Here is a 12,322-nt window from a genome sequence, read left to right on the forward strand (position 1 = left end):
TGAAATCTTGTAGAACCCGATCGGTCATTTTCTTACTGAGAAGTTAATTTGTTTATCCTGAGACCTCTAATGCTTCTTACTCTAGTCTTGTTTTTTTTTTTTTTAAGGGGAAGACATTTTTCAAGTAGGATTCTCTTAAGTCTTTGACTATCGAATGCAGCCGAATTCATTTCTTATATGTTAAGATTAATAAAGTCACGACTTTATAAAAAAAAGTATCCGAACTTGACTATTGTCCGAGAATCCTTTTTTTTAATTTTTGTTTTCATGATACCTTTGAAGTTAGAAATACGAAGCATAGGGGACGCTTCAACTCCAAATGTTTATAATGAAAAAGTACCCTGCCATTTTTGAAAGAAATTGAAATTTTCACGGCGCAAATTGAAGGATGTTGAATGATTTACAGCTTTTATTTAAAATTTTTTCAATACAACCAATACTTTTCTACAAGTAATAATAAGTCAAACCTCAAAAACTTCTTATTTATGAACAATGAATAAGCAAATAATAAGTAAATAACGAAGTGAAATTAGCAATATACACGATAATTAATAATCCGAATATTTTCAGTTTTAAAATTAGAAAAAAATAACAGCAATACGCTTGTTTTTCCTTATCTTTAATAAAAGTACAAATAGGTACCTATTTGGCGTTTTTATCTTAATAATAAACTAATTAGGATAGGTAATAGTCAAACTTTCCTTACTCAATGCAAAAAGCTTGTAAAAAGGTATAGTTATTTCACCACTGTAAAATATTTTACTACCCACATATGTATTATAAAGCGTGCAAGTGCCAACATGTTCAGCAAAATCGTACTAATGTATGTGCCAATAGGGTTTCTGTAGGATGTACGACCATATTTGGACGGAATAAGTATCAGAAATGATTTTTATGTATTTTGACTCGCTAAATACGATGATGGATCTTCTAGCAAATGTTAAGTATTTTGTTAGAAACATAATATTGTAGAAAGGTTCAAACAATGAATTTGTTAAAAAATAAATAGAGTTCTCTTGACATTTTATAGTTTAGGACTTAGCTTTCCAGTTAAATTGCATTCAATATTAAAAAAAAGTCTGAGACCTTCAATTTGTTCCCACATTGCAAATTTTTAATACTTTTAAATTATTAAGCGGTTACATTGTTTTCCAAATAAAGGCCTTTCTACTGATATAGGATGTGTTTCGTGCTAATTAAACTTGTTAGTAGTAAACATTACCCTATGAAAAATAAGTAAAATTATTTTAGAGTAATTGTAATTATATCTGGAATACTTTTTAATGAAAGTATTTATTACTTGTATTTAAATACAAATTTTTATTTCTTGATTTTGCAAATGCTTTTTCAAATACATTCAACTCAACATAATATATGCTTGCATTAATGTCCTAAATACGTGCCAAAGATCATCGACAGCCACATAAAACTATTTTTTTCTATCCCTAGTGAACAGTTTTTTCTTCTGAATAAAGTTTCCTTATATCCCTTCTATATTCCTGACAATGTGTGTACAAAATTTAATCATGATCGGTTGAGCAGTTAAGGTGTGAAATGATGGCAAACAAACAAACTCATATTCGCATTTATAATATTAATTAGGATATATAAATCGTTCAGAAAGTTGCTATAATAATTAAAATAATGCAAATATATTTTCCTATATACACATTTTTTTTAATATATACTTATGTGCAAATTATTAAAAAAAACGTTAACATATTTGCGTTTTTATATGTACTTAAATATAATCCAAAAGTATTTGTATTTGCATTTCAAATACTTTAAGAATATTCGTATTTGTATTTAAATACCTATACAAAACCAAGTGCTTATTTGTATTTGTATTTAAATACTCTAAAAAATATGAGTTTTTGTATTTATATTTGAATACTTCTAGAAGATACTTCTTACAAGTTTGATTGGTGCCTATACTAATTAATCTCCTAACTAATACTCTTATGTGGTGTCACCTAACTAAACTCTTATAGTTTTTTTATATACACTTCATATAACCTACCAAACATTCGCCATGAAGATAAAAAAAGGTTAATTTTGTATAATACTTACACAAGTTTCTGCTCAACGTCCCTAGGAACACGAACTCGCTCTGTTGCAATTTTTATACATCTGTATGTGATGTCCCGCTTCGGCTAATATCGTTTCCACTGACTATTACTACCGAATGTGACGTATTACAATATTTTAAGGCAAAGGAGCTTACAGAGGTCATAGAAAGGACGAGTACAATATAGCGATGTGTATTTACGAAGGTATTTTTACACGAATAAATGCAAATAAAACTGCATAGAAAAATTAAACAGTTGATACATTATAAGTTGAACACGAGCATTTCTCTTATTTTTATTAATTATGGAAAGCAGTTCTTGCACGTTTAGGTTTCATAATGTATGATAAAATAATGATGCGTTAACAAGAAAAATTACAAAACTGAAAAAACCTACTAAATAAACACGATTACTATAGGGTGTCCCATTAATAATTGACAATATGCAGAGTACAAAATTTTGACATTATCCATTTTTTTTACGTTTTATGTTACTAAGTCTCACCCTTTTCGATTATTTTAGATTTTCTAAATTTAGTTAGTTTAGTGGGCGCCGTGAAAATGAAAGGAAAATAAAGGAATTTTTTATTTATAAATACCATTCTCAAANTTCACATACATTTAAAAAGCAGGACGTGTTCCTCTCCTTTTAAAAGTAAACATTTTCTAAAGGATCCTACTCAGTTGTAGGGTAGGCCAAATTCATTCGAACGGTACCACTCCTAGCACGCGAATACCTTTATTTTAAAGTTCACTATTGAATCGACGAAGCTTTCAATTTTTGCAATAAAGAACGTAAAAGTTCCAAAACATTTATTGTTAAACCACAGTTATATTATGTCACCACAGTGGCTTCCTCTGTAGATTTTACATGTTTGTATTTTATTAAAAAAGTTAATTTTTGACCTATTGTAGCAAAAAATAATGTATTTCCAATTAGATCTTACTTAAACCTTCAGTACAATACAGTATTACGCGTGCCAAATATGAAAAACGTTTTATGTTCATCGGTTGCGTATTTGACTTCTCGCGGCGTTAAAAAGCCAGTTGTAAATACTGCTACGTGATTGGTCACATCAGTTGCTGCATCCAATGATCGATTCAGTCGTCTAATCGTAGAAGGTGATTAATGTATCAGCATTATTCGAACGACCTATCGATATAGTTTGATTTTTCTTGAAAAGCTTCCTCATTATTCATTTGATTGCTAACAGGCTATTAAAATAAAGTAATAAAATGAGGATATTATAGATGTTATATGTAGGATTATAAATATATAGAGCAATAGCAACAATAACTACTGGGATAAATTTTTGAATTAAATCTACCCACTACAGATAACCTCAAATTAATGAGGAAAAATTATTGCTGTTGTCACTCTCTTGCCGGGAATTGGACCCGGGCCCCTGGTTTTACGCACGTCAAACTAATACATTACTTAATACACTAATCACTATTCCAAAATTGCCTCCCTTTTTCATGATGTTCATTTTGTCTGTGGATAGTAACTGTTCGTTAGGTTGACTAGAGTCATATCAGGCTCTTTATCATGGGGATTCGAAAGTCCCCTCTTACTCTTACCTAATGCGACAGCTTCAGTTATAATCATTCGTTGGTAATTGGTCTACCTTTTCCCAATTACTGTTGGCAATTTGTCTACTGGTAGATAATACTCTCAACAACGTTGGAGTTACAGGAATGATGCTTTAAGCTGGCGGAAATTTTAAAATTATGTGAATGCGCTGTGGCAAAAGTAGGCAGTTTTAGTGATAACAATTGCAGCCCTCCTTCTTCAGTATTGCTATCAGGGATGTAGATTAAATATTTAAAAGCAGGGATCAGTTTACAAAATTAACTTATTCGGTTGATTTTCTTGCTGTAGATATTTAAAGTTTATATAAAAAAGAAATAGGCGCAATAATTTAGTTTAACGTGATTTATTTCAATGTTATGTTAGATAATGGGCAAGTAATAGACATATAAACAGAAGAACTAATTGTTGATGTTGATGGCAATGATACTGACTAAACAAATTTGCAGTTCAGTGGCGCGTAGCTCAGAACCTTACTTTAGCCAAAGGACCGGGCGGCATGGCTTACAGGTTTAGACCACTGCTTTCGGGAGAACGCCGGTTCGATTCCGAGTCCGTCTGCCTTGGTCCTGTGACTTTCTTGGATCACTTAGGCAGATGCTGAGGCAGTAATATTCCAAAGATAATCTTTCACTCTCTTCTGTCTTCATTTCGTCCGTCTCATCTTTCTCACCCGAACCACCATCCACTCATTCCTACGATTCTGGCTGAAGAGGGCTTTCCGCCCTACTTTCCGGAGAGACTGCCCACCCACCAGCATTAGTGACTGGTGGGAATGAAACACTCAAAAGTTTTTTCTTGGCCAAGATTACTCATTTCGAACGAAATACAAATCACCACTTTTCTCCACTCTTAATTAGAAACTATTTGTAACCGCGCTGCCGATCTTGCTGAGCAGTTATCACGCTGCCCGCAGGCCGATTGTCCCCGCCTCGAGTTGCTACTTCGCATTCAAAGATTCATGAATTTTTTTTGCCTCTTAAACGCCGGCCCCTATACCTTTTGCTTAATCGCATTTTCCAAACTAAACTTAATGAACGTGCTTGCACATGCTAAGAAAAGCTACCCGACTATTTCGCAAAAGCTGCTTTGATCTTTACCGACAATTGGCCGCTAGTAAAAATAAATCGGTCAACTTCAAGGGTCGAGTTGTAGGAGAGTCTATGATGCTTTATTTTACATCCTAAGCTTTAACACCAATAACATCTTGTTCGCATTTAACGGTTGACTTTATCCGGTAACGCTGATGAAAATCATCTGATTTTTATAAAACACAAAATTCAATTTTTTGGTTAACCTTGGGATTCCTTTTATGCAGTTGAAACAGCATCAATAATTTACGGGGCATTCTATGGACATTATCACTTCACTATTGCATGTAACAAGTTTTTAAAACACATTTTAAAAAAATACTAAAAGCTATTGGATAAAAAAGTAGATAGTTGACCATGATTAAGAATTTTATTTCAAAAGGAAACTTTGACATAACTAAGTTGGGCTCTTATACAATTCTAAGAGCTATCACAATTACATAACCAGATATTTTTTATCCAATATTATTCAGTTTTTTTTTTTTTTGAAGAAATGAAGTATATTATGTTCCTTCTCATTACAGTTTTATAAGGAATGGATTGATCATGCTTATAATGATACGAAGCATTTGCATTCGAAGGGGAGTACATATACCGTGTTCTTCTTTTATTAATGATATTTCTTATTAGTCATCAGTGAATTAATTACAGATTGAAAATGTAGATACGTATTTTACTTATTAAACTTACCCAAAATGTTTAAGAGGCTTGCAATTTTTCTGTCTTCAAATATTTTCCTATGTTCGATTGTTTAACTTTACCTCCCTTACAATATTACAGTAACTACTATCCGTAAATGTGCATCGCAACCTTAAATGCAGGATTCCTATGTAGGTACATACGTGCTAGAGATGGTTTCTTCATACGTCACCTATGATAGCCGTTTCTGTTATCAATGTCCTCTTCTTGATAACGATTGTTATAGCTTGGGGTTCGGAAGTGTCGAGTTTGCATCTGAGATCCGTCGGAACCTCTCCTAGAAGTAGATTCACCGCCACCTTTACAAAAGCATCTACAAATGATCCTTTTGAACGCGAATCGAAAGTCTTTAGAAAATAGGGCGTAAATCAACGGATTTATAGCACTGTTGCAGTAGCCCAACCAGAACAAGACACTAAACACTAACGGATGGATACAGTGATGGCAAAAGGCGCGCACCAGGTACATTGTAAAGAACGGCAGCCAACAAAATATAAAACCACCAACAATAATCCCTAAAGTTTTAGCCGCTTTAGTTTCCATACGAAACCGTTTCACTTGCGCTTTAATGTTCCTTTTTCCCATCTTTCGTGACATTACTTTTGACCTGAGGGGAGTGCCGTCGTCACAAATACTCGGACTGGGACTCCTATCTCGTTCTATGTCGAAATTAGCCGATTTCGTCGAATGCCTGCGATGGTTATCAGCCATAGTTTTCACCCTCAAATGCGTCTCGGATGGGTCAAGCATGGTAACCGAAGTGCCCCTTTCGTTAGAGTAATGTACTGTGTAATTGATGGAATGAACAGGAGACGTCGGGCTCACAGATAGCAGATGGGGCGTTGAATGGGAAGAAAGATTGTCACTTGATGGGTAGCTCACGCTTATTTTGACTCGTTCGTGTCGTCCACGAGAGGAAGGGCTTGGAGACGCGCTATCCGCGGTTAATGTGCTGTTGCTCGTGGAACTCTGAGATGAGCCATATCGCGTTGAGTGGCCCCGACCCCTATGAATGCGGAGGGTCAGCCTTTGTTCGTCGAAACGGTTTCCGAATTTCCTAGAACCTGTGAAATGAAAAAGAAAACATATCAGTAATTCATATTCACAAATCGATGTAGATTTATTTTACGTGTATTTTTTTTTTGATATAATGTTTCTAAACAAACGGTTGTGTTTACATAATTTTATATTTGTAGGTACATATAACGTCTGTAACAATTGTATATTAAATAATTTTTTGTCGGACCAAAAATTTTGTAATTTTTGAGTATCAAGACAATAGTGCTTTGATACATGATGACACAAAGTATCGATCAAGAAGAAGATGTAATTCACGGAATTACAGATGGTGTACATTTTTAGACAGTGATGTATAAGATACCTTAAATAAAATATCTGAAATATAAAATGCAAAATACATCTAAATTAAGTATTTCAGATACCAGGTGCAAATAACTTTCTGGAATGGTATCTGAAACACTAGATATAAAATACATATCTTTTGAATACTTTTTATAGATAAAATACTTTAGTAAAAAATTTTTTTTTTATGAAAGTTTCTTTTTTTATATGTAAATCGCGTTGATCGCACAAACGTGACACAACATAATACTATATTTTTTAAAGTTTTAATTGAGACTTAAGTAAAACAAGTTTATCGCTCATTTTGCATCGATGAGGCCTCATGATCTTGCTCCCAAATGAGAAGAATATTTTTTATTGTAGGATAAGCATTTTAGCTCTTTCAGTCATTTATCTATTACTAAAAGTATTTTAACAAACATAGTATCTACAAAATACTAAGATACAAGGGCGGGCTGAAAGGTTTGTAGGCTGACTCATATTTGACTCTACTAATATCAAATCTATATGATTTTTAGTTACCCCTAACCTTCAAAAGACACGTGTATAAATTTGACAGCTGTTGCACTATTACTATCTGAGTTACAGCATTTTTAGTTAAAGAACTTTTGTTGTTTGAAAAAGAAAGTGCTGTTTCACAAATCAATGAAATCGATGACAAAATTCCATGAATTGGGCTTCGAATTGCTTCCGCATCCAACGTACTCTCCAGATCTGACCCCCAGCGACTTTTTTCTGTGCTCAGACCTCAAAAGAATGCTTGCTGGACAGAAATTTCGCGCCGATGGAGAGGTAATCGCCGAAACTGAAGCCCATTTTAAGGCTAAACAAGTCGTATTATAAAAATGGTATCGAAAAATTGTATGACTGCTATAATCGTTGTATCGCCCTCGAAGGGAACTATATTAAATAATAAAATCAAATTCTATCAAAAAAAAATTTTTTTCTATATGACCNAGGTATTTAAATACAAGATACAAAATGAATTTTAAAAAAGTTTTATAGATACAAGATGAAAATACGTATTTTGTATCTTGTATTTGTATTTTAGATACTTGTATCTTCGATAAGTTACATCTCAGATTTTAGACAAGTATTTCTATTGATTAGATGGAAAACTAAAAATGAATTATAAAACTCGACGGTTTATATAGTAGTCAAACATAATGTAGTTGTTAATTTTAGTTAGTTAAAATGCATGATACGTTAAAATTGAGCTTAGCTTGAGACGTGCAGTAGTGTATTGTAGAGGACACAAAACTACATTAAAAAGTTAAACCGGAAGACGCGCCGAAGTTTATGCAGTAGAAAACTCAATTTGTTATCCGAGAAAGCTATGACTACCTCCGCAAGTACAATACTACAACTTTCTAATTAAGTTTCATAATTTTGATTAGAAATCATAGATAGAAATATAGAAGTCAGTCCAATTCAGGATAGCAGCATTTTCCGAAAATTGAATTGATTTCGACATTTTCTAATTAAATTTACAGCATGTATGTAAGCTCTAGTCGCATTAAAATACCCAATGTTAGATCGATGGATACCACACGTAAGGGCAATCTAACCTTTGAAGTTGTTCAGTTCAAAAGATATATATACACATAGCTGAAGATATTACACATTCACTTGCTCATCCCTTTTTCAAACAAATAAAAGTGACTTTGACAGAGAATGGTACATAATGCATTCATGCAACCAAGAATTTTATGGAAAAGTAAGCTGCTATTCTAATATCGAGAAACCAGACATAAAGCATCATATATCGAAGTAATATACCCGAAGGCATTTCGATAAAAATACTATATCCCGCTTGTCAGTATTTGCCGATACCTAATACCCCGCACACGTAAACAGGTTATTTAACTTCAAATTCGTGATACAGTTTATGACAAGCTTCTGGCGTATTTAAATGATACAAAATTGCAAGCTGTGTTTAAACCATGAAAAATTGAATGAGTTTTCGGTTATTTATTTTACCTCGCAAAACGCTTTTAGATAAAAAATAGTACTTGATGAAAGCAGTGAAGGTCGTATATTCAAAGATTTTAAATGCCTGACCGAATTCATAATATTTTTGATCCATATAACTAGTATTAATATTCAGTAACATGAGCTTATATTATTAATTAAAAATTCATCTATACATCGAAGACGCGATTAACATCATTAAAGACATTAAAACTGTAGCGATAGATATACAGGGGCAAAGGATTAAATAAAATGGAAGCGGTATTGACAAAACAGTACTGTACGAAAATAAGTAAAAATAAAACAAAAATACTGGTATGCAAGGGAAGGAAAAGTAGGGAGAGAGCGAATATGAAGATAGGAGACGAAAAATTAGAAGAAGTGGCCGATTTTAGGTATCTAGAAAGTCAGATAAGTCGGGAAGGAAGGAGTAGTAGGGATATAAAGCAGAGGATAGCGCAGGGTCGAGTCGCCTTCAATAAAACGAAGTCACTTCTATTCTCGCGAACGGTTAATTTAGAAATTCGAAAAAGATTGTTAAAGGTGTATGTGTAGAGCACGGCGCTGTACGGGTGCGAAACATGGACAGTGGGAGCAGTGGAAAAGGAAATGTTAGAAGCGTTCGAAATGTGGTGTTACAGGTGAATGATGAGGATATATTTCATTTAATACAATTACTGTATCGGTAAATAGAAAAATTTGTGCTTAGAATTATTAAAAAAAAAGTAAATATCAGATTAAATGGGCAAGACCAAGACTTAACACGTTAAGGCCAAGACCAAAACCAAGACTATATCACTAAGACCAAGTTCAAGGCCGAATAAGCAAGACCAATACCAATACCAAGACTGGCCTTAGTCTTGCTTTGCTCATCACTACTCTTTCTAATACCTCCTTATTTCTTACCTTTTCTATCCAAGGCATTTTTAATACCCCTTTGTTTACACTTTAAATATTTTTTTTTCAAGGAGACAAAAGTGATTACTTTTTGTTAAAAGCGACTTGATCCTAGGTTATTATATCTAGCGCTTTTTTAATCCATCTTATCTGACTATAAATATCTAAACTGATGACTTCTAGATAATTTTTCGTCTTCTATATATTTCGTTAAAACAAATACCCCGTATTTAAGAATATTCATCCACACATCCTTAAACAGTTTTATGCTATTAATTCTCCTGTTATTAGAAATTATCAATACCAAACGATTGCTGGAATAACAATATCTTCTTCTTCTTTTAAGCGAAATTGGAAATAGTTAAACGATTTAATTCAAAAGAAAAACGAAGATAAGATTTAAACAAGAAAATGAATGACTCGTAGTCCATAAAAGATCCCTCTTGCTGGTGACATTTAAATTTAAATATCACAATGACAATCACTGCCCAGTTAACGAGCATTAAGTTACAAACCGATAACTTTTCCATTATGAATAAAAAGAGTGAACGAACATAAAAATAAAACGAACGTTTTTTATTCGACATAAAAGCTTGGGCTGTTAAAGCAGTTACGATGGCTTAATAGCTTTTTTAATAAAAGGAGATTTTAAGGTCTCATTTCCAATCATATTTTATCAAATTGATTATTCTCTTATAGAAAACAAGTGTGATGTTAAGTTTTCCCAGTTTCATAAATTTAATCACTCGAACGATAAAGTGCCAAAAATGGGAAATTTTAGTCCAATCTCAAACAATCATCGGTAAGTAGTGTGATTCTCATTTTTTTTTCGTTTTTTATCTTGAGACAATAAAATATCTTAATTTTTTAACGGGAAATGAAAAACTAGAAAGAATGTCGCCGATTTCCTATATCTACAATAAGATAACTCAAAATGGAAAAAGCAGTAGACATAAAAAAAGAATACTGTTTACTCGAGCAGCTTTTAATTTCTAGATCGGAATTCGTTTGGATTACGCCTCTGTACGGATGAAAACAAAGTAGGTTAGAAGCGTTTGAGATACGATATATAAAGGATATTAATTAGACTCAATCGAAATATATATACAATAGGTTATTTATAATATTAATTTTCTTGGAATTACTACAATACACCTTATTTTATCGTCACCAAAAAATAGTATAACGTAAACAACTTATAAATAACCTCATAAATTTGTAATTTGTAATATTACAGTTTCTTCTCTGTACTTATATTCGTGTATCTTCTCTTTATTAAATCAGAATTTAATATCGGCATTTATCAAAAAGTTCAATCTATAAAAGTTGCTACCTTACCACTTCCCCAAACAATTTCGTAGAAAACAGAAATTTGTCCAATTAACCTCATGAATGTGAATCTCGAGTCACACAAAACTTGCCTCTCACAACTTAGTAGGTAATTATTTTTATTTGCAGGAACAAAAGCAGATATATTTGTATATTTTAAAACTGTAAGTATAAAGTAGTTTTTGCGTCAATAACCTGGACACTGCAGGGTTGAATTATTAACATTGACTAATTAAGCTTTAATTTGACCACCACGGGCCAGCAAGGTTCCGTGTGTGGCAGAAATTTTGTGAACTTCATGTAGAAGACCTCTTCAGTCTCGTTTTGGTAAAGGAAAAGACAGACGAGACGGATTAAATGAAGACACTAGAAGAACTGATAAATATCGAGATACGGCTGATTCGGTGCCAGCGGAAGTATTTCGAGGAACCCACATGAAAATTTGGACTTAAGATTTGGAAGTGGTGTGCTAAGTAATGCTGTGGTTGCATCGACTAGGAGCTATTGGCTATTACTATTAAAAATTGGAATACATGAGTACCTTTACGAATAGGCTTTTCTGGTATATGATGTTCGGGTCCGTATAAGGAGTACCGAACAGCGTAAGGGAAGTTAAGGGTTTAGCTGTCACATTCGAGTAGTCACGAATATAGCCGAATGCTACTGAAGTTAATGAAAGAAAATATTACCTATAACAAACACACCAGAAAAAAATTAGAGCATTCACAAACAGAATTAGTCTACTGTGGCGACATCCACATGTTTTAAAATTGTTTTCATTTTGTGTACATATTGTAAATACCTTTCTAAAATATTTCTTTTCTATTTTCGATTAGGGTCTACAGAAATTCCTTCCTTCTGTAAATAATCTATTGTATCTTGCTTATCTATTTAAATAACTCTATTACTGTACTTTCCTGTAATCCCTGTAACATTTCATCTTTCGTGCACTAACCGCATGACGTCTGTATCTTTCATTCCTTCCTAATTACATTTTTACAATCGGTTTCTTCGGTGGTTGACCGGCCATCAATTTCTTGGTATTTCTAATCTTAAAGTTTGCATATTTTAATACTTCCCTACTCGTATCGACTACCCTCTCTTTTCCTTCCTTGTAGAACAGTTTTTCATTTTTCATAAAATACCAAAGCAGTTCGTCTTACGCCTTCAGCAGAACAAGTCTCTTCTCTTCTCCTTTCGCTACGCCAGTTGTTGTTAAGTTGTAAATATATGTTGTTGTTATCTAGTTTTAATTATTCGTTTTCTAAGTCCTCCTCAAAACCTTCTATAACAAAGTGACCCAAACAAACTTAC

The 12,322-nt window shown here is 33.0% G+C and overlaps 1 protein-coding gene across 3 annotated transcripts in view; it reads right to left on the bottom strand.

The window, feature by feature from the left end:
* LOC108738820 (octopamine receptor Oamb) overlaps positions 1-12,322 on the bottom strand; it is a 404,007-nt gene that overhangs the window by 268,073 nt on the left and 123,612 nt on the right. For 2 of the 3 annotated variants that reach the window (XR_001938040.1, XR_001938039.1), the window contains exon 6: positions 5,441-6,513. Coding sequence is in view for 1 of the 3 variants with exons in the window: in XM_018472408.1 (XP_018327910.1) it covers positions 5,618-6,513 (896 nt within the window). In the remaining 2 variants the exon portion in view is untranslated. Of the gene's footprint in view, positions 1-4,412; positions 6,514-12,322 lie in introns of those variants that run through there. The other variant, XM_018472408.1, reaches the window with a different exon arrangement.

This window comes from Agrilus planipennis, unplaced genomic scaffold (genome assembly GCF_000699045.2).
Source record: "Agrilus planipennis isolate EAB-ADULT unplaced genomic scaffold, Apla_2.0 scaffold133, whole genome shotgun sequence".
Classification (NCBI taxonomy): domain Eukaryota; kingdom Metazoa; phylum Arthropoda; class Insecta; order Coleoptera; family Buprestidae; genus Agrilus; species Agrilus planipennis.